The sequence below is a fragment of the Corvus cornix genome, chromosome 10, assembly GCF_000738735.6.
Source record: "Corvus cornix cornix isolate S_Up_H32 chromosome 10, ASM73873v5, whole genome shotgun sequence".
NCBI lineage: Eukaryota > Metazoa > Chordata > Aves > Passeriformes > Corvidae > Corvus > Corvus cornix.
The window spans coordinates 14,258,882-14,282,013 of NC_046340.1; the positions used below are offsets into that span (position 1 = coordinate 14,258,882).

General features: G+C 38.8%; 1 protein-coding gene across 5 annotated transcripts in view; it reads right to left on the minus strand.

The window, feature by feature from the left end:
• Positions 1-23,132, minus strand: part of MYO1E (myosin IE) — a 108,631-nt gene that overhangs the window by 14,446 nt on the left and 71,053 nt on the right. For all 5 annotated transcript variants that reach the window (XR_005602781.1, XR_005602782.1, XM_010390823.4 and 2 more), the window contains exons 5-18: positions 22,757-22,844; positions 21,012-21,101; positions 20,079-20,210; positions 18,652-18,786; positions 17,380-17,512; positions 13,779-13,975; positions 12,776-12,856; positions 12,309-12,395; positions 10,952-11,038; positions 9,718-9,885; positions 8,894-8,979; positions 8,206-8,287; positions 7,322-7,428; positions 3,515-3,613 (exon numbers count right to left, since the gene is read on the minus strand). Coding sequence is in view for 3 of the 5 variants with exons in the window: in XM_010390823.4 (XP_010389125.1) it covers positions 3,515-3,613; positions 7,322-7,428; positions 8,206-8,287; positions 8,894-8,979; positions 9,718-9,885; positions 10,952-11,038; positions 12,309-12,395; positions 12,776-12,856; positions 13,779-13,975; positions 17,380-17,512; positions 18,652-18,786; positions 20,079-20,210; positions 21,012-21,101; positions 22,757-22,844 (1,572 nt within the window). In the remaining 2 variants the exon portion in view is untranslated. The remainder of the gene's footprint in view (positions 1-3,514; positions 3,614-7,321; positions 7,429-8,205; positions 8,288-8,893; positions 8,980-9,717; positions 9,886-10,951; positions 11,039-12,308; positions 12,396-12,775; positions 12,857-13,778; positions 13,976-17,379; positions 17,513-18,651; positions 18,787-20,078; positions 20,211-21,011; positions 21,102-22,756; positions 22,845-23,132) is intronic.

Genomic DNA, 23,132 nt, shown 5'->3' on the forward strand with positions numbered 1-23,132 from the left:
CATTTCCAGATGCTAAGTTACTACCTGGTAAGCAGCAGTTAATTGCAGAAAGTTCTGCTGGAATCTGCTGAAGTCCGGGGGGAGGTTATTCACCAGCAATGACCTGTGGTCCAGATTTGAGTACCTAAATCCTTGGTATTCTAAACTGATTCCCAAGCACACATCCAATTTCTCACTCAAGCCTTCTCAGTCTGTCTTATTCTTACAAACATCTTTTCTGTTTCTGAGCAAGTGACAGTTTGTGCTCAAACCCACCTGTTCAACAGCTGGGCTGCATTTAGCAAGAAGCCAATTCCTGGCTCTATCCCAGGAAGCCTCTGGCTTGGCGTCTGGTGCAAGAAGGAAGCAACAGTGATGTTGGTGCTACATTGAGGGCACGCTGGGAACTGACCCCACAAAGGGCCCGGAAGGAGCAGGGAAGTGGCTCTAACAGCATGTCTTTGACAGAAAGAAACACCTCGCCTTCTCTCTCATGGTGTCCTCTGTAAGCATTGAGAATTAAGTGGATGCCAGGGTTGCAGCCCCTTTTAAACTGTCCACTGTTCCAGGCCTCACTTAGGCTCTTGGAACTGCCAGGCTGGAGTTACAAAGATGCCTTGTTCAACTGCCCACCAAAGGAGCACTGCTGGGCTTTAGCTGCCCCAGCATATCTATGGGTAAGTAACTTCTCTGGCAGCAGCTGTTTAGGCTTCTTTGACAAGACTAGAGAACAGCTAAATACGTTGAGACAAATTTCTCCCCAAAATCTTATGTTCTTTACTCTTGACAATTTCCTTTTAATGCCTTAGGCATACTTAAGTTATGTAAACTATATCACACTTATTAGTAAAAGTATTCAACACATGAAAAAAGTGATCAAGTATGAAGGTCAGTTTGTGGTAATTCCCAAGTTGTTAAGATGATTTAGGCAACTCCTAATAAAATGTTCTCAAAAATCACACAAGGAATTGGTGGAAAATACATTAAAGGAATGTTGATTACCCATTATCATAATATCTAAAATGTTATCCAGCCAAGAAGCAGAAACAGTGTCATGCAATTGAACAATGTCACACAAACAGAAATAGCAAACACTTAAAAAGAAATATATCACGAAACCCAAACACCTTTGAATAGAAGGTGCATCGAGAGAGAGTAACTTCTGAATAATTCAGTAGGATTCAAACCACTGATGTTCTCATGTTCAAATCTCTCAGTTAACAAATGCTCAGGTACTCTGCTGTATGGTGTAATGAAGTAGCTCTTACACCACCTTAAATATAGCAGCATATTATACACAATCTATGTTTAGACAGAATGTGTACACTTACATATTTATGTGATGTATCAGTATTATGGGATAAACAGATGCAACGCAGTAAGGAGTTGTAAGTTAAAGTAACTCCCAGCTCATTTATTTACCAGCCTCTTTTGCAGGCTCATCATGTACTGCCAACAGTGCAGCTGTACAGGTAGGTCTAACCAAGTCTGAAGGTAAAGGAGCCGAGGTGAATAAAGGTGTTTGAAACTGCTGCCTTCCACACAAGAGACTGTGACATGACATTTCAGCATGCTACAAATTCTCTCCTACATCTCCCGAGCTGTAAAGGAAGGCACAGGGAAAAACGTGATTCAAGCCCTTTTAATACAAGTAAATCTCTTGGGTACAAAGTAAGAATAGATTTGAAATTCTCCTTTTTCATCAAATTAACTTCATACATTTTACTGGTGTGACAAGTCTACAGGGCAGAATAAACATTATTCTATGGCATGCACTATTTAAGCATTTCAGTTTGATAACGTGATAACTCCTACTGTTCACTGCTGTTTAGCAATGGCACTTCAGTGTCCTCGTGCATGCTTCCCATGAAACCAGTCATGTCACTATCCATGAATCCAGGTTTGTCAAGCTTGTGTAATTTGATCTTGCAGATTATTTCAGCACAAGTACTAAATGTGTTCTTAACATGCTTCTGAAACAATTTCAAATCATGACTGCCCCCAGTTATGTATTACAATAAGTAAGCAGTTAGGTCTGATGGCTAAATAGGGAGTGGGAGCTCAGCTTTCAGATTGGTTATGCTTGGGAACACACAGGCCTTTTCAGTGGCTGTGGCTTTTTGCATGCAAATGTAAATTTTGTACATAAAAGTCTATTCAGCCCAGCAATCTCCAGTTGCATGGAGCTGCCAAGGAACGCCCAATGAAAACAAGTGTACAAGCATGCATTTCCTGTCCATCCCATGCCTCAGCCCGCTTTTACTCACACTGACTCAGGGGGTCAGAACAGAGCTTGTTCTGGATGCTAGGAACTGTGAATGGAAAGGGTGCAGGAAGAGTTTTACTCATAACAAAATGTTAAATTTAACAAAGCTAATTAATCTGAAACAAAAGGATGAATTCCCTAAAGAAGAGTTTCAGTTGCCTGTGGATCCAGAAGTATCACGTAACTTTCCTTTGGGCAGAGCTCTCACAGTCTGTGCTCAGGCTAGATTTGACACACAGTATAAATCTGTTACTTGTCTCAGCAACAGTCTGTGTTAAGTAACATAGCTTGTAGAATGTTCATGTTTATATGTCTGGGCTTGAAGATCATGAAGAAAAAGGAATTTTAAATTGTTTTATAATGAAAATTAAGTCCATACTTTCAGAGATTTTAGGTCTGACAGTTACTACATTATCAGAATATTCTTGGTATTATCATGAAGTATTACTAATGGCTTTGTTCTGTGCTGTCTGATTAATTATACTCCACTCCTTTCAAAAACTGATTGGGTTTTTATTTTATACTCTCAAATTCAATGCAACGACTTCCAACAAAAGCTGATTTATGACATAAAGCCTTTTTTGGGCACTTATTAGCTGTATGTCTCCAGCTTCTGAAAAACAGAAGCTGAATGTTGTATAAATCTTGAAACTGCTCTTATTTAAGAGGATTTCATTAGCTAGTGGAGGTAGTTAATCATGTTAACAGCTGGTCCTAAGACACTGAGAACAGGACTGACCTTACAGAGCTCTGACTTGCTTTCATTCATTCAGTGAGCAGCTGCAGAGGTTTGAGCTGCACCCATTCCCAGCTGGTGGAACCCTAGTGGAAGGATAACGAGCACTGTACACTAAGGTTACTCTTTACACTGCAATGGCTGAATGGCAGGCATGGATTTCTTTACGTGTCTTCTGTCTGCCGTGGAGCAGTAACATTTTAGACAAGGGCTTGCAGCTGGACACTCAGATTTCAGCACTGCAGTGGTTCCTTTAACTCTTTGTAACTTTGAGGAAGCCTCTCATAGCACTACAAATACTGAGGCCTTAGGCAAGTTTACAGAAAAAATGAAGTACTTTCAACAACACAAAGCCAGGCTTTAAAGCACTTCAAAATCTCTGTGTAATCTGGATCACTGCGCAAGGCACATGTGGAGAAAGGGGTAGGGGGCAATGAGAAGGTTTCAAAACTTGCAGCCTCTTAGTTCCCTCCTCATCATGTAAACAAATGTGCTGTTGTTTACAGCAATGCTTCTGAACCAGTGTTACCTACCTCTGCAGAAACTTCTTGAAAACCCGTCTGTAGGCGTAGCCAGCTCTTCTTACTCGAATATTTTCTTTCAGACCCAAGTATTCCACTTGATGTTTTACCCTGGGGACAAAAACAATGCAGGGCTTAAAATCCATTTTATTTCAGCATACTTGTGGATTGAGGTATTCTTAAACATATGAATCATGTTTAACTACTGATTGCTAAAATTCATGCACAGGTAAATGAATCTATTTTTGCACATGACACTGCCCACTGCATGGTAGGAAAGACCTTCCAGGTAGACTGGAGCACAGAAATATAAGTAACAAGTTTACCTTAGCATTTTTTCCTAGTTTAACTTCCCATCTCCAAAGTAATTTATGTATAAATTTCTTAGGTAATAATAAAACCCATAAAAGGCCAAGTAAGTATTACCAATACTGTTACACAGCTGGTATCCAAGGGGCTGGGAAATTGTTTTGTGTTCTCTTACTGTACGTTTTTCCTATGCTTTACATAGCTCAAACAGCAACACAGTAACATTTTATTTTTCTTGTTGTTATGGAGAAAAGACCAAATCTGATGGCTGGAAAAAGCCCCAGATGCCAAACTTTCACTACACAAAGAATCAGAAAGAAGAAAGCCAGGTCAGCATACTGATGAAAAGCTAGAATTCCTCCTAATTTTACCATGCTGCAAAGGAAGGATTCAAGCATAAGCACAAGACTGGCTGAAGCCAGTAATGGATGACTCATCCATGGCACGTTTTAAATGACAAACAAAAGCTGAGCTGGTACCAGTCCCACAGAAAGTGTTAATGGCTGTGGAGGAACTCTGCTGCACATGGGAACTGAAGCAGCATCATCCCAACACCATCAGAGTTGCCTCACACCAAACACTTCCAATTAGGTTCTAACCAGGGAACAAGTATGTGCCCATGAAATGCAAAGCAGAAAACCAGCAAAACAAAAAAGCTTTTGCACTTTTCCCTCCTTCTAAACCCGTGGCACATTTATGGTTTTATGCTTCTTCTTACTTATCCTGCTAGTCTACTACTTAATGCTTGGTAATTTGATTTGAAGAATTTCAGTTACTGACGTCCTTTGCCTTTCCTTAATTTTCTAATCTAAGTCATGTGCTGAAAGAAGCAATGTCAGTTTTTCACTCTGTTGCTGTTCTGTTGGGGCAAAGTATAAAAGCTTTAGCTTTCAGTCTGAAATGTAAGCGTTGTTAAGATTTTAGTCCTGCAAGTTAACAAACAGTATATAAAAGAGCATCTATTTACATATAATTTTTTAAAAGTGAGCGTGCAAGAAGCCATTTAAATTTTTTTTGCTTACTATTTCTCTGATTTTACAAAAGATTTTTCAAATCCTGAAACACTCTCAGTTAATTCTCTAGCTATTTTGAAAAGTCAAATTCGAATATAAAATGTACTGCCCATTGATTTTTTTGTCAAGACTTTTTTTTCAATGACTCATAGTATGAAGGGAAAAATCTTTTGAAATCTCTTGCTACAAATGACAAAATCTCTTCAGTTATTTTTCTTTTTAAAGACCACTTTTGAGAGGTGTTTTACTAAATGATGAGTGATACTGCTCTTTTAGCTTACAATAAAGAATACTACAGATTCTAATCTTGCTGTGTTCAAGGAATAAAGTATATTTTGTACCCACTCCAAGAATTCTGGTACAGTACAAAGTTGGTGGACAAAAATACATTTTCCTGTTTATAGCTTTCTCTCCTGTTCACATCTGGAATAATGCACTGGAGCAACAGTACTACTCCCATTTTCTTACTGTCCTGCCAGTATCACTGTCCAGCACCAGAGAATTTGAGACATTTTTCTGGTTTTTTCCTTTCCTTTCTGAGAAAAGGCACACTGAAAATCTCCCTCCAGGCAGCAACCTCAAGCAGGTCAGGGTCTGGGAATTCAGCTAATGCAGCAGTTTTGAATACAAGTCGCAGTGGCTGTGCCAGGACCTGAACAAAAACACATTTCAAGAACACCCCAATTTCTGGAATAACTAAGGTATTATACAAGGTTTAGATATTACACAAGGCCTATGTTTCACTGCTAAATATTCTGGAGTTATTCAACAGCAGCAGAAAGGTGGAGTTCCTTGAGCATGAAGTAAGACAGGCTTTGTGAAAGAGTTTTTTCCTTTTTCAGTTACATTTTCACGGTCTAGTAACCTGCTACTAATAAGCAAATTGCTACTCCCATCACACTAAGGCAGCCTATGTATGATGCAGCATTATGTTGACCACACAAGAAAACAATGCAAGACAAAAAAATTTAAAAATCAACCAATCAGCAAAATATTACATAAACTCAATTATGTTTTTTATTTCCCTCAAATCTTTTTCACAGTAAAACTGAGAAACAACAATATTAAGCTTAACTTTGAATTGTCACATGCATATAAATTTCTTTTCCCTACACCTGTCACTAAGTGCCACAATGAAGTCCTAGATGGGCAATCACAGATTGAAATGGGAGAATGTTGGGATTTTTAAACAGGGATGAAGGATTACCATTATAAACAGCACTTCCATTTCTGTCTGAGGTTGATAGTATACAATCCTTTGTATTTCACTTGGCAAATACAGCAGCTACTGATAACACAACATCCTCATTACAAGAAAACAAGAAAAAATCTTGCCTGTTTTTGCTCCTAAAGGTCCTGAAAGCTGTCCTTTTCTCAGGACTAGGATTGTATTTATTTCACTGGTTTCCTAGCAACACCTTCCACAATAACAGGCCTGTTTCCCAATATGCAAATGATAGATTTTAAAAGCCCCTCAATTTTTAACTAAGTTTTATAAATACTTTTCCCAGGACCACTTAGTTTCCTCTTTTGGTCCCCAGTGTCAGTGGAAAATTAAGTGCTGCACAGTAGGATTTTCAGGGTGGAAAAGCTAAAGAGGGTCTGCATTTACTGCCAAACCCTCACTGAGACTTTGAAGTGCAATCCCAATGGCTTCTGTAATTGCTCTCCATCTGCATATGACTGTGCTGATCTGCTAGAAAGGCAGGAAGGGAATTCTGCTGGGGTTGTCCAAGAATGCTTTTTATCAGACTTTGCAAGTTGTTTCATCGTGATAAAAATAACCACTTGCTTTATCAGCAATTTTACCTGGTATATAGTAATAAATGCTACCTACATTAGGCTGCCACATAGTTTACACACCCTACTGAGCACGTACCCCAGTGCAAAAAGAGCAGCACCTTTTCCAGAGAAGAGGAAGATGCTATAAGCACCATGTAGTTAAAGATGCCTTAAAACAGATGTGATAAGCCAAACTGATCATTTAGACATCTATTTAATGTCTATATAATCACCTGATGTGACATTCCAGTCAATTCTTTTTAAGGAGTTGGCCAATTAAGAAGTAAAACAGGAACCTTCTCCATTGTTGGTGGAGTTTTTGGCAAGTTTGATAAATAAAAACAGATACCTTACTGTTTTTTTAGCTTCTTAATAGAAGTTGTTTTCAAAGCATAAAGTTAGAAGTGATCACAATACATTTGGTGTGCAAATTCTACATGGAAAACTGCGTATGTACTGGTTGTGTTACTCATGCAAATGTTGATTATCATAACTGGCAGAAGGAAAGCCAAGAGCTGCATACACTAAGTGCTGATTTAGACCAAGTGACCACCACTTATCTTCAAAGTTTAGGAGACGTCATGCCAGGTTTCATTTCTGATGGTTTAAGAGAATGTAGTTCTCTTTGTAGGCTGTACAATTACAAATTACGACTTTTTGTGGCTTCTTTTGACCATTAGCACTGTTTCTCCTCACACGCTCTGCTTATCCATACCTGCTCTCCTCCCAGTCTCGAGATTTCTTTGTTTCATTGGGTTTGATGCAGCGGATGTAGTGGGGTGTACACTTCATCAGAGTGCCAACAAGGTCATTGGCTTGTTTCTGTAAAACAAAGGAAAACCATTGCATCTGAGCTGAACAGCGTAAATCCTGAGGGAATTCTACAGTTATCAACCTTCTGCTGATGATTCCATTGGCTAGATCCAGTTGCCTTTGGTCTTTCTCCAACAATCAACGTGCCTTGGGATAATATGCACCTCATTAAAAACTTATCAGTAAATAGAAGGTGCCAGCTACATAGTACATTTGAGCTTCTATATGAAAATATGGAGCGAATGCATCAAGTGAACCTGTCAGGGTGAAATGTGAGAAAAGAGGTTGGTAAAATACTGATTTGCAAAGTCATGTGTAATCTAAGTGTGTATTCTGCTATCGGTCTCCAAACAGACCCTGGCCTTGTGGCACCTGCTGCCTTAGGCAAGGCACTCTGTGGTCAGTAGAGAGACTTCTGTTGACTGGGTGGGTGTTGGATCAGGCATTTCTGCACTGTAGAGAGACCAGTTACTTGCAGTTAACTAGGACATCAAGAGGCTGAGTGAGGTGGCTCATTCATTATGCACATGAAAGTACTATCAATTGCTGGTTTGGAAAATTCACTGCTATAGGATGCAGCTGAATACAACATTTAATGAACACTGATGCTGGGCAGAACAATTCTAACAATGCTGAAACAATGCATCGCTTTGCCATGAAGATATTCCTACTATCTTTTAAAAAGTCTAGACAGCAAAAAAAAGTAAATACTTTTATTTATTTAGCTATTCATACACAAACACACAACCACATATACACACACCAACACTGCAAAATGAGACATACTTTGATTTTGCTGCCTGCAGTAGTAGGACGGCCCTTCTTGTCCACTTGAAGATTTTCAGGAAACAGAGCCTTTATAAAAGGCCTAGGAAAAAATTCATAAAATAGGGTTGGCACAGAAAGACAATTCAATGCAGGCATGTCAAGGAATATGCTGTAGAAGTTGATAGTTGAGCAGAATATAAATAGCCATTTCTATTAATCTTGAGTTATATCAAATCTATTTTAAGATTAGTACTTTCCATGAGCCTCATTCCTCACAGAGACCCCTTGCTATTTTAGTGAGCATTGAAAGACATGACATCAGACTTCTAGAAGACTTGAAGAAATGCACTTAAAGTATCTTTTAAAATATGCATCAATTAATTAAAATACATCAGAAAAAAATGTTACTTTGTTTGTCAAAACAGTGCCTTTTCTGAGAAGATGCCAGAGCACTGATGGCCTTGCTTTAGGCCAAAACAAAGGCTGCCATTACAGTATTTGATTCTGACACTGCAGCGCCTCCCTTAGTCCAATTTGTAGAAAATGAAGGTCAGGATAATTAAGTGATGCTGCTCTACTGCAGCCATGGGTTATTTGCACTGTTACACAAAGGAGGTCACCAGGTGCAAAGCAGAGAAGTCAGGCCCTCTGCATCCCTCCGAACCACCACGGCATTCCTAGCTTGAAGCAAGTTTTGCTTACGTACAAATCACTGCTCTGCATGAGTTCAATCAAGTCCATGAAAAGAACATCCCGATTTCTCTCGCAGAATCCATCCATATCATAAGATACCTGGGCCAAGGTGGAAATTGATTGTTTGTGGTAAGTTGAGAACCCAATAATTAAAGAAAATTTAAATTCTGTCTTCATCAGTTGCTGTTCTGTACTTTTTGGTTAGTCTGGTAAAACTTAGATACTACAATGAGCACTAAATCCTGGCATGTATTATTAAACTTCTTCACAGCAAACAAAGGAGTGTCATCCTTATGTATAAATTCAGTTTAAATTCAAATTTTAAAAAGTATGGAATTAGTGAATGGAATATGACAAGTGAATTTAATACCAAATTTTACTAAGAAAAATTTTTGCATAGTAAGGATTTACTGTTATTAACTGCAGAAAACCATGAATACTGAGAAACAAACCCAAACAAGATAGAACTGTACATTATATTCCCAGTTTTATTGGTGTATCATCACCTAAACAATTTTTATATCTGAATTCTTTAAATTTACTGCTACTGTAATAAACAAATGAGATCACAATTAATAAAAGTCATGGGGCACTCATTCATTACACTTAATTTGTGGCTCTGAGAGCAGCAAGGCCCAGACTCGTCTCTCCAGCAAGGGCCATTTGTTATGGCATTTTTGTCCTAAGCTCCCTGCACTAAGGGACACTGTCTCCTGAGATAATCTGGCTGTGTAAAACTAAGCCAGCCCTCTGGCAGGGCTTCCCCCTTCCTCTCATTACTATTGTCTTTCTTCATAAATACATTACAGAGAATTCAGTGATGACTTCCCATGTTACCTTTCCAGCATAATGATGGATGATAAACCCCTGGTTCCAGCTGTTGAAATGTTCATGAGTCCCAATCTGCATCTGGAGTTTCTGAAGCAGTGTCTGGTCAGCTCCTTCTCCCACTGCGTGCATTGTGGCACACACATCATCTAAAATGCTCATAATCCCTGGGGGATTCTAACATGTTGGGGAACAAGAACAGCAGCACAAGTGAGGAAGAAAAGAATTATGATGCCAGTTTTTTCCCCCCAAACAGAAAATCGTCTTTGCTACAAAAACGCTAGAGCACAGTCAGGAAGGATTTCCCTCCAATCAACTGAGATTAACTTTTACAGCAATATGCAAATAGTTTAAGGAGAGATGACATTTCATGGGATGATAGTGACAGTGGGGGAAACCACGATTACTGCTGGGAAAAAAAAAAAAACATTAACAAAACCACCAAAATACTCAACATTTGTTTAAAGTTTCTTTCCTCATTACCAAAAAGTAAACCCATGTCTGAGGAAAGTATTTAAATGCACATGCTGCAGTTTGACGAACTTAGAGCTAAATATCTGAGATTGGGAGGGAAATCTTATTCTCTTCCTAGTTATCCTCATATAGACAGGAAATGGGCAAAATGTGATGTGCATTTAAGCACAAGTCACTACAATCTTTGAACTACTGTTCTGGCCTACATGAAGAACTATCTGAAAAACACCCTACTTCTGACCTAAACGACAACTCGATGTTGTTGTCACCCCAAAACAGAACATAAAGACTTGAAAATGCAGAACAGTCTGTGGAGCAAAACCACAAAATTTTTTTTATCGACAATACCGTCTCTTCACTTGTTTCTGCTTAATTTGCAACAGAACCTCAAAGGAAAGGTGGTGCTGCTGTAGCTTCCCCAAACTGAATTACATCTCCAGGGACACAAAGAACATTATCAGATGTACAGTATGTCAGTAAGGTCATCATAAATTTAGGCAGATACAATTTTTTTCCATTATTGTTTTCTTCAGTCACATGGCAATCATGCTATGGTATAGCTCTCTTTTTGGATGGTATCTCACATGACATATCTTAGAGCTCCTATAAGACATCTTATGTAAGATCTATATATAGACTTAGTATGACTCAGTAACTGAACAACAGTATTTGCATATTCCTATGAACCTTCTTTACAGAAAAAGCAGTTGCCCAAATATTTAAGAGAAAAAAATCTTGTTTCCTCCACCTGTTTGTTCTAAACACTTACCACTTTGTTCTCTATAAGGTCGCATACTATTTTGTTGTTAAAGTATTCTATTGGTGTCCATCTAATTCCTTCTTGCACATATTCCTCCTGTTAAGTAAAAAGATGCAAACATTTCTTGCACTGTAGATGTAGCACTAGATTTACAACACGCTCCACAGACACAAACTCTGCACTACTCATGTTCAGGAAGACTTGCCAAATGTATGACTGGGTGGAGGTGGGAGAAATGACCCTACTGATAGTTAAATCCAGCTCTCTGCTGCCTAAAAGATGAATTGGAATCCTACTCTGTCTCCCCACACATTCCTTTGTCATTCACAGCCCTTCCGTGGCTACTGACAACAGCAGGAAGATTTCAACAGTGTATTTATTGTCAAAGCGCTTTACAAATAGTAACAAAATCACTTTTACAGTATCTTGGCAGTGCACCTAAGCATCCATACCCTGATCTATTTTAAAAATTAAGATTGTAACATGCACATTGAGGATCAGATCCCCAAGATAACACATATGGAAATGCACATGAAATGAAGGCACAGCTTTTTATTTCTGAATGCTATTATTGTATCCATAAAGACACCTAGAGAATGACTGGGGAAAAATCCATATTAAAATTTTATTAAATTGACCCAGTCAGTTGCACATATAAAGGCTCAGTAGACACTTTGCAGGTCACTTGTGCACTCAGTGCCATGACTGGTTACTTTCCCACAAAGGCAATTGTGTCTGGGAATTCCTGAAAACACTGTCCCAAAGCTGGTGCCAGCCCTGAGCTCACGCTGCACACAGGGCTCCTGTCTCAGCTGCATCCTGTCTGCCCTCCCATGCAGAAATAAAAAAAAGTGAGATTTGGCAGTAAGACTGTGAGCAGAGAACTGCAAATACTTTCACAAGTATTTTTGCATTTCTCTGGTTGATTTCATTTTTACATATACACACATACACATATATAAATATATATATTTAAAAAACAAAAAAGGTGTGGTGGAAATTAAGGAAAGTATCCCCAGTGAAATGTGTGTCATGCTCAAGGGAAGCCCAGGGATGGAGCCAGGCTGCAGCTTTCCATCCCTGCCCATGAGTCAGACTCTGCAGCAAGCCTGGGCACAGTCATATGACTGCATTAGCACACCGAGGGGTGGACTGGCTTCTGCACCACTCCATCAGAGAACAAATGCCTGCAGCTGATGTCATTTATAGTTTTAGGGTCAGCCAACAACAAAGGTTGTTTTTTTTCACTCTGTCTTACTTAACAAAGTAGATTTTACTGTTAACAGATGATGAAACCTCAATTTTTCCACCAGCTGAAAAAGGAACAGCTCATTTGTGAGCTCCAAAGTAATAAATGTCTGGTTACCTGCTCTGCCTTCAGTGTCAGTTCAATAAAAATCTGCTGCAGCTTTTCATTTACAAAGTTGATGCAGAACTGTTCAAAACCATTTTTCTGTAAAAAAAGGAAACAATTTAAAAATTAGTCTCCTGCCTTACATACAATAATTTTTAGTTCTTATGCTGGCAATAAGCTTCAAAGAAACACTGTCAGTGATAGATGAGTTGCTGACTTTATAGACATTCTGTGGAATGTCAGATCTTTCTTTTAAGATCAATGATTTTGTTTGAAGTTTCTTCAATACCTCATGTTTATTAAGTGAGACATTACCAGTCAGACAGATCACAATGTCCAGGAAGCTGGGCTGGGATTTTTTTGCTTTTATTCTGGCTACAGGATCTGTGATTTTTTTTCTGGTTTAATTTTTTTCTAAATTACAAAAAAACTCTCCTAGGTCAGATCTGCTCAAACCCCGAGTATTTGCATTGCCGTACCTGAAATATTTCAAAGCCGTAAATATCAAGGACTCCAATGTTATATTCTTCATGGTCCTTCTCCATAGCCTTATTAATAGACTAACAAAACAGAAACAAAACATAAAACGACGTGTAGTTTATACATTTAAAATATATCAATATTCTTAAATATTTATATTTAAATTATTTTAAAAATATATATTTGAATTGAATACAAATATCCATAATAGGTTATTTTGCTTTCACTTTTTAAGAAAGTTTTACTAACAGTTAGGAAATGAGCAGTACGTTATCCTGTTTTCCAGGTCAGTGAGCCTTTGGCTCTACTGTCTATAAAAATCTTTCCCCTTCAATGTAATTGGCTCAGTTAAATAAAAGGAGCCAACAGAAAAAGAACGGCTTTAAGTCTGACATTTGATGAATTTTGCAGAGGGTGCACTGAATCTTTTCACCTCACTCTGCATTCCCCTCCTCTGCAGCGTCAGTGCTGGTACACGCACAGGGTGGGATGACAGGGCTGGCCTGAGGAGGGAAGCTCTGGGTCACTGCAGTGCCCCCCCCGGAGGAGATCCCTGCTGCATCAGGAGCATCTGGGGCTCCCAGCCCAGTCCAGGGTCTCATCCTGAACAAGAGAGCACTTTGGCATGGAAAATGGAATTTGGCCACTGGCTCCACCACCAAATCCAGGTGCTGAAGGGGCTCTTTGCAGGGAAGTGGGATCAGAGAGCAGGGGACCATAACCAAGTAATTCTGCTCTGCTACAAAGGAGGAAGTCAGAGAAGTATGGCTGCTGCCAGGAAGGAGAAAATCAGGATCCCATACAGGACAGTTATGGCAGGAGCCTGAAACCACAGCTCATGTCAGAGTCAGTGCCCTGTGTCTGGTATCCATGGTCACACTCCCACTGCACTGTGCAGGCTTGGGCAAAGCACCTACAGGCAAGAAAAGGCCCGCAAGGAACATTCCTAGTGCACTTGAACTTGTTTTGATACTTCAGTAGAATCAAGCAAATCCAACTTACATCCACCAAGTAATCAAAAACACGGGAATGAAGGGCCTTGGCCAGTGCATCCCTGGTGTAGCAGGCTTGTTCCACATTTAGTGTGACGTTAATGGACTCAGATTTGCCTCCCCACTTGCTGTCCATCTGTCTGCTGGTCAGTTTTTCCTTTAGGCGGTCCTGGTTAATTCCCAGGAGAAAAGCAGGGAAAGCTAAAACTGCAAGAAAGATCAGGCTTGTTGGATTATGACTTACAGCTAATTTTTTCTTTGTTCTGCATTTAGTCTGTATCTCAAATAACAATAAAACTCATGGGGTGTGCAGCTTAAAAAGGAAAAGAGGAACAATTTATGTCTTCAAAATTTCCCTATGCTCCTCAAGGACATTTTCAACTCTTTTACTTACATGGATTTCAATTAAGATAAACCATCTTGAAGTAAAATAGTCAGCTATTTCTGTACCTTCAGTCCTTCAAACATGTAAGCTGCCACAGGACATAGTTTTGAACTGTGGTTCAAACAAATCACTCTTGGATGAGACTGAAAATATAGAGCTCACACATGAAATAAAATTGACACAATTGAAAATTCTTTGTAAAAAACATTAGATGTTTAAAATATAATAGAAAATAGGCTATCTGCTTCCTAATATCCTTTCCCTTCCTTCTTATAAGTTAGAACATGGCAAAAAGTTTTCAATTACCTTGCCTTTTATTTTTTAATCCCTTAATCTATAAGTACTTTGCCAATTCTGTTTCCCCTCATTTAAAACAAAAGCACAAAAATACATCTGTGCAATGAGCAGCCCCAGGTTTTGTATTCTCTGAACTCTCACCACACGTGCAGATGTTACTGCAGGTGTCACACACCTTAAAGAGTGGAAAAACAGAAGTGTCTTGAAAGCAGATGGAAACAGCTCCCGAGAAAAACTCCTGGAGTTGGTACTGCACCTCCATTAAACCACATAATCCTCTAACAGTGTTTCCTCCATGTTCCATTGGTTTCAGATCTACTTTACTGGTGTGAGGAGGATGTAAAATAATCATTAAGGCAGCAGCCACTTGCACTTTACACATGTGTAATGTCACAGCATGACTTCACTGAACTGTTTAGTACATTATTCCTAAAGTATTTTTAAAATTGAAAATAACCACCAGCTTTCTGAAATATGATTTATTGCCATCAGCAAACTGATTAAATTTACTCTGGGGTACCAGGAATCACACCATCAAAGTCAAGTCACTGGCAACATCTCTGGTAATTCAGAGAACTCAGATTGAAGAGCACATGAAAAAGTCCATCATTATATGCTTCAAAATGGGAAAGAATGTAGGCAATTACAGATCAAATATGCTCACATATACTGTAAGATACCAGGAAAAATGCTTAACCAATACTACCGGTAAGAATTTATGAAGACAGTTTAATGGCAAGAACCACCACGCAGAGCTCAGAAACTCTCCCTTCCCAGTGCTGATGATTTACTGTAAGGGAAGAGTAGCTGGCCAGCACTTGATACAACTTCACATTCTTAAGATGCCTGACTGTTTTCCCTAGTTAGCGACCATAAAGCTACAGTCTGGAAATTATTATAAAGCAGGATATGCATGTAATTGAAAAAAATTATCCTCAAAGAGTCATCAGTAGCATTCAGTGGAATAGTTTTAAATACACTCTGAAGGAAAGCTGAAAAGACTGGGCTCACTTCATGGGCTTCCAGGAAGTGAAAAACAACCCTTTCAATACAATGCAAGTGTAAAAAGGGATGATTTAAATTCTTTTCTACTTCCAAGAGAGAAGTACTAGTATTTGCCATGATTTGTAACATGGAAGATGTCCACTAAATAAGAATTTTTTTCATCTATTAATATAATCAAAACTAGAGCAGATAGCAATCACTGGCAGTTTTAAAGATATATTTGCCTAAAGGTCTCTCAAGAATGGTCTGTGTAGATTTGATTCTGACTCAGAGCAAGAGAGTAGAATTTTTGGTGTCCCAAAGAATGGCCTTTGCATGTTTTTCTGCAATTGGCTGTATAACAACAAGAACACTATTAACCAAAGTCTTAAACTTTTTATTATTTCAGGCTTATGCAACACAGGACTGACCACTGGTCATTCCTTGTGCTTTATCTTTCGTGGCTATGCAGGCTATAAATGCTTTACTATTCAGTTGGCCAGGACAAACAGTAAACTGGGGGGAGGACTAATGCAAAAAACAAATGAGCCCAACTTTCACCTTCATGATGCAGAAACTGTACTAGACATGGCTATTTCTTCTCTGGCTTCTTTAAAATCAGCGTATTTATGTGTAATTTTGATATTCATTCTATCTTCTAATTTCTTCCCATGTATTATTCATACACAATTTCTATATTTGTATCCCAGTGAGCAGGAGAAACAGTGGACATGGCTCATCATAGAAACACATTCACTTTTAATGATTTGTTTTCAATTCATGCCTTTACCATTTGTTATTTTGATGCAACTCACTCTGTATCCATCTTGTATGGCTTTTAAATGCCTTGATTTCATTGAAAGATTTAGCACTGTGATTTAAATCGAAGCACAGTAACTCATTTGGAATCAAAAGGCATATAAATACAATGCCACAAAATGTTTTTCTTTGGGCTTACTTAATTTCTTGATTTGAGAGACTAGTAAGGTTAAAAATTCATATTTTCTATTTCCCAACTTCTTAAAACAAAAAGCAGGACGGTACTAATACAGCTGAGTGTGAAGTTGGCTGCATAAGATAGGTTAGTTATGAATAAAGTATCTAAAGCTAAACAAATGCAATTTTCCTAAACATAAGACCCATTCTGAACTAAGAGTTAAGAGAACACATGGGTATGTATAAGGTCCTACTATATATGTTCTGCTTATCCATTCTGTCTTTAAACTATCAAAGTAGCACCTTGCATTAGATGCAAGGTATAAATCACAACAAAAACATTTAAAACTCAAGGTCCATTAACATTCCAACACCTTGCTGCTGTGGGCCTAGCTGCTACAGAACAGCAGCACGGGCTGAGGGATGCAAGGAAGGGGCACTGTGGAAAACAGAATTGTGAAGAAATAGTTACTCAGTAGCAGTACCTAACAGTGAGGTATCAGTTGAGCAATTTGAGACAGGAAACATAACTGTAGAATGTAAATTCTGCCTTTCAGTTCAGCTCTGGACCTCTGTTCACAAGGCACATGTACACACCTGTATGGATGCCTGGGCATCAGCTATGTCCTGAGCCCAGGGACACCCACAGTTGGGAGCTGCTTTCACAGGACAGTGAGGCCACACAAACCACATAACAAACAGGGGTTTCTATGAATATGTGCTGATACACTGAAAGAAGTAGAGCCCTTCTTACAGTGTCTATTATTTCACATTCAAAGGTTGGAACAGGATTTCTAAATTCAAAATCACACTCCTGTTAAGTCAGTGGCCTCTTACAAGACAAAAGAGGGGCCTCAGCACCTGGTTTTGGCAGAGACTCTCAACTGGCAGCCTCACACTCTATGAAACGATGCTCTGTTTGGATAAGCAGCTCTAAACTGCAGTTCACCTTCTGCCATCTGGGCTGCAGCCCACTGCTGCTCCTGTAACACTTTCCAGAGGTACTTACACTCCTCACTCTCCACTCCTGCATAGTTGCCAACTTCTTTGAAGCTGATGTTTCCCAAATGCAATATTCCTGCCACTATCTGCAGTACCAATGCCTGCTCCTCTGCAAAGATCCCAATCACACTCATTGCATGCTGGGAAGAAAAACAAACAAACAAACTTGCATCAGTCAATAACTCTTGTCTTAGAAGTCCTTTTAAAATTCTGATGTCAAAAAGTAGAGTTATTCAAAGCAGTTCAGATTCCTAAGGAAACCAAATCATTAGAGCTGCAATGAAGTTCAAAGGGTACCAGATGTCCTACTAAAGCATTTCTGTATTTTTTTTAATTAAATACAGAAGCATATACACTATTTAGTAGATGTATTAACAAAATGAATTCTGAAAAAAATAAACTTACTGAAAAACAAACACCTGCTTTTAAGTGCCACACTAAAAATAAATAGTTTCATTGCAAACTGAGAAATAATGAACCTAAGAAACAATTATTTCATTCCTTCTACACAGACAGTTTATCCACCAAGACCAAGAATTTTGAAGCTGTATTGAATAACACTAAAAAGCAGCCCAGTGTCTGGCTTAGGCTGTGAATTTCATCCACTTACTACAAAATAATCCACAGCACCCCTGGGTTTTGGAGTTCAGAGTACATGATAACGTACAGAATGTCTTCAACTGTCTTTCTAAAATACCAAATAAACTCCAATACAAATGTAACAATTATTTTGTTAGGCCTTTAAATGTACTACATACATAAATGTGTTAATACACCTACTTTAAATAGTAAATTACTAAGAACAGAACACCAGCAGTTGGCAGGTCACAAAATGAACTGGCAACAGAACTGGATAAAGATCCCTGATCTGTGCTCACTCCCTTTCTCCAGCTTTTCAGCTGTACTGTTTCAAATAAGCATGGAATGTCAGCCAACACTGGGAATTCAGCTAAAGCAGAGCACTCTTTTATATTTTCTTCTAATGCAAGTTCCTCACTGTGTTCGCATTTTCACACTTTTCATACTACAGATCATCTGCACAAATTAAATTTCATTAAATTTGCACTCTTCTGAAAAAGAACAAACTGAAAAACAAAACACCTTTCTACAAAAACCATCTTCAGGATAACATACCTCCTCCTCAGGGCAAAATACAACTAGAAGTCATATCTACAATAATTATTCATTCCCACATTAACAGACCAGTGTCTTTGCTACAAATGAACGGTGAAATGAACGTACATCCACCACTATGCAAATCATACTGTCAAGAACTCACCAGTGTTTCTTGAAAATCTGATTTGTCATTGATGTCATCGACTTTGTAGGACCCAGAGAGACTCAGATAGTAATAGTAGTCCATGCTGGTAATGCCAAGACTGCTTTTTTGTTCTGAGGAGGCCCCTTCAATTAGCTGCAGAATAAAAACCTCCAAATTAGGTATCATTCAACAATCTTCAGCAGAGTTGAGGCAGGTCAAAAACAGGTGACTGAGCCTGAAATTACTGAGAGAAAGACGGCTGGTGCTGTGCCAAGGATGTATCCTTCCTATCTTCTGGTAACTGCTTAATCCAAAAGACCAGCTTCTCAATCCCATTCCCATGAATGGTTTAGTTCTAACTTCACAACTAATAAATAGCTAAAAATGTGACTGATTTGAATGCCTTCCATTATCTTTACCTCATAAAGAAAAGGCAAAGTGGGTTTTTCAATCCGCAACGTATTCCCTGAATCCTCAGGAGCAACGTTTTCCACACCCAGTGCAAGGCAGGCAGAGCTGAAAGCACATTCAGAAAGCATCATCTGTGACTCTCACTGTGAGGACAAGCACCCTTCATGCTCCTCAAACCTATGCAAAGGCCATGCAGTCATGCACAGACATGGCTGCAACAGGGAGGAACAAACTAACCTCAAAATAGAGTTGTCAAAATCCCAATGTCTCTTAACTCTCGCGTCAAAAACCCTCTAAAGGCCACAGAAAAATCAGCAGGACAGAGCAAATCGTACATATTCCTCAGAAGAGGAGAATACACCTCCTGGAGCAAGTCCAGCTCCAACTCAGCTTTCCATCCTGGCAATGGCACCTCAACTTTATGTGAAGCTGGCTACAGACACTTGCAATGCCCTGTCTTGTCCCTAGCTCTGTAGAGCTTGGTCAGCAGCACTCCAGCAAGTGAGGACCATGCACATCAAGGACCAGTGAAGGCCAGCAAAGTCTTTCCAAACACAAAAAACAGGGATACTTCAATGATTCAACAAAGAGTATTATCATAAATGTCCCAGAAAAGTTAACTGTGAATCAATTCTCTCTTTCACAGGAAATATATACATATATGTGCGTGTATATATATATATATATATATATATATATATATAAACTGGCCTCTCTCTCTTTATATATAGGCCAGTTCAAAAAGAAGTCTGCTGAAAAGTTCTCATTTCCTATTGTATTCTCCTGGACTTTTTCATATGGGAGTTCACAACGAATTTCCAAGCAAGGCTTTGAAATACTGCAGTATTTTGTTCTGGAGCTGAAAGACAGCCAGGTAGGTCTATGGCAGATGGTGTCTCACCATGCTGTTGAGCTCCCCAGCAGAGGCCAGGTTACCTTTGCAGTGTGCACTCAAATCTCACTGCTTTGAGAATGACTTTTCAATCAAAAGCAAAAACAGTACATAACTCAAAAAGGACTTAGACGCTTCTGACCTGGTAAAAAATGTGAAAACTCCTCTCTCCAGGATTCCTCATTACAACTCGAGATTTTTCCAGTAAGAAGTTGGAGATTTTCCCTCCATCTGGTTCTCCACCTGGGCTAAACTGTATTTCAAAGTATTTCCCCTGCAATAAATAATTCAAGCTGTTAAATGATTAGTAAATGCAAATTCAAAATCATGCACTTGTACTGTATTCCAAGCAAGGCTATGAGGATATTTCATCTTTATGGATGCAGAGAACAAAGCTGCCTCAAGGTACAACCTAAACTCTTGAAGCATTACACGTCGTTTTTTCTGCATTTATACAGCTCGACATTAACACATCACATGTTAATGCAAACGTAGAGAGATCAGTGGCTTCTCTTCACTGCTGAGACTCTTGCTTAGTATAAAGGAAACCACGAGGTTCATCTACACAGCAAGTCAGTTCAACAGATTTACAACCAACAGCAAACCATTCTGCTTGGAAGCAAAGCAAAGCCATGATTTCTTGCTTTCAGGGAGACACTATTTGCATTAACCCTCATGTTACTAAGGAACACATCTCAAATTTTAAACCACATGTGTAACTTTTTAAAATAACTTTTTTAAACTGCAGTGAGCAGTCATTTCAGGAGATTATCTTGACCCTTCTGGAATGACAGACTGAAGGCAATTCCTGCCTACTGCCTGTATATATTAGTAAAGGGTGCAGAGCCCTGATACTTCAAAAACTGTAACCAGTACATATAGAGAAAGAAATGCACAATCTATACGGCATGAAACAGAAGCCTCTGACATATACCATGTTGGTTTTAAAACACACTTTGTATCTTATTCAGATTTACCTCACCTGCAGTAAATTTATATTATACCCCTAAATACTGTCTCTGTAACAGCACAGAAGTTGGAAGAGTGAAGTCAGCTCTAAGATAGAGGGACTTACAAATCTGCTGGAGTTGTTGTTCCGTACAGTTTTTGCATTCCCAAAGGCCTCCAGTAAAGGGTTGGATTGTAGAATAATATCTTTAACATGCTAAAATTTTAGGAAACAAAAGAAATACAAATTTAGAAACAGGCATTTTTAAAGTTCTTACAGATTTTCTAAAAAAACCCCCACGACATATAAATCATATAGTAAAAAAGCATGAAATCTTGCATCTGTAAAAAATTCTCTTGATCAGATAAGGAATAGAATCCAACCTTTTTTTTTTTTGAGGGCTTTTAGTTCCTATTCTTCGAGGAAAATCCTACAGAATTAAACAAAATGCCTGAGGCTAAAACCTGGTTCTTCTGTTCATTGTTCTGCCAAGCAACACAGCCGATAAACTGATCTGGTTTTTCCATCATCTTCAATTTAAACCATGCTTACACATGAGCATTTAAATCTTTTGGGGGGGTCTGGAACCACAAATAATGAAGTCAGAGCAGCATGAAATTTAGGAATCTGCAAGTGCTTGAGCAATCTGTTTTGGGATCATGGATAATGCTATCCACTTATCTTAGAAAGCAACGTAACATATTACTGTTGTCTCTTTATCTGATCCTGGGAGCTGGAAACAGGAAGAAGACATCAGCTCTGGGAAAAACCCAGTGCATGCTGGGTTGTGAAAAGAAGATGGAATTTTATTCCAAAATAAATGCTCAAGGCAACTTACTAACCTCATCAACTCCAACTCTATAATTACTAAGAGTAATTTTTAATTTTGTACAAAAAGCTGAAATCTTTTAAACAAAACAAAATATTTACTTATAAAGTACGGTTACATTTATTGCAAAAATAACACAATGCCTTCTCTCTGGTTATGGATCATGCTCTTGGTTACTGAGTTATTCCCTGCAACGTTGCCGGTATCACTGCTGTGCAAAACTATGCAGAAAGAACACACTCAATATCAGAGACTGCAATAAAGCAAAAATTACAGTAAGCACTCAAGAGGAGTGGACTGGTAAAAGCAGCCACTACCTACCACTGCCTCTCAGTGGAGGAATGACACTGTAATGTCATTAAGGGAATTTTTATGGCTTTTTAACTCAATTAGCTTCAGTTCATAGGTAGAGCAGACATCAACAATATAATTATTAATAAAAGCAACTATTTGTTCTTTCAGGCAGATTTCACACACCCTAATTTTGCCTAGATAAGCTCATAAAACAAAATTATGTTCTTGCAGTGCCTCTTTGATGTATACACACAAATTAGAAATTTAAAGGAAGCAACAGAAACCCAAAATGCCAGTTCAGTTTTCAATAAAATGCCAACACAGGAGGAAAAAAAATCACACACCCACTAAATTGATTGTTGTTCTTAATCTGGTTTAGAACAATTAAAGTACCTCTTACCACTTAACTGAAAAAAAAAAAAAAACCAACAAAACCCCAAACCAAAAAACCCCCTAGCTTGTAGATGCAATTCAGCATAAGGGCTATAGCACCTGGAGCAGAGCTGATTCCGGCCCTGCAGCTGACCCTGCCATGGCTCCCATCCAGCATCCTGCAGGTGAGGAAAGCTGCCCAGCCCAGAGCTCTCTGCTTTGGGGCCCACACGTTTCTGGCTGCTCACCCACAAGTTAGCCAGGTCAAAAGTGCCTCTCACCTGCCAGTGTCTGCCACAACAGCCTTTGACATTCCACCTCTGAAGTGAATCTTTAGTCTAAGCTTATGCTTCAGTGTTACTCTATATCAACTCACCTGTACTTTAGGGCCACCTCCTGAAATTTTGGAGATATAACTCATGATATATTTAGCAGCTACAGTCTTTCCAGCACCACTTTCCCCACTATAAAAAAGAAATACAAAAATGTACATGTTAGTTTTTAAGTAACTCTACAATGGGGTAATTTGAAGCTCATCTCATCCAACCAAGGTGAGGTACCTTAATTATATACACCACATTCACACTGGGGTAACCAGGTAATACAGACTGACACGGTGTGGTAGCATTGCGCTTGGATGTATTTGTGAATACAGAACTCTGAATACACCATCTTGCATGGACACCAGAACCTCTGCAAGACTCAAAGGTCAAAAAAGTACATACATTGAGAAACCTCTACTTAAACCAAGA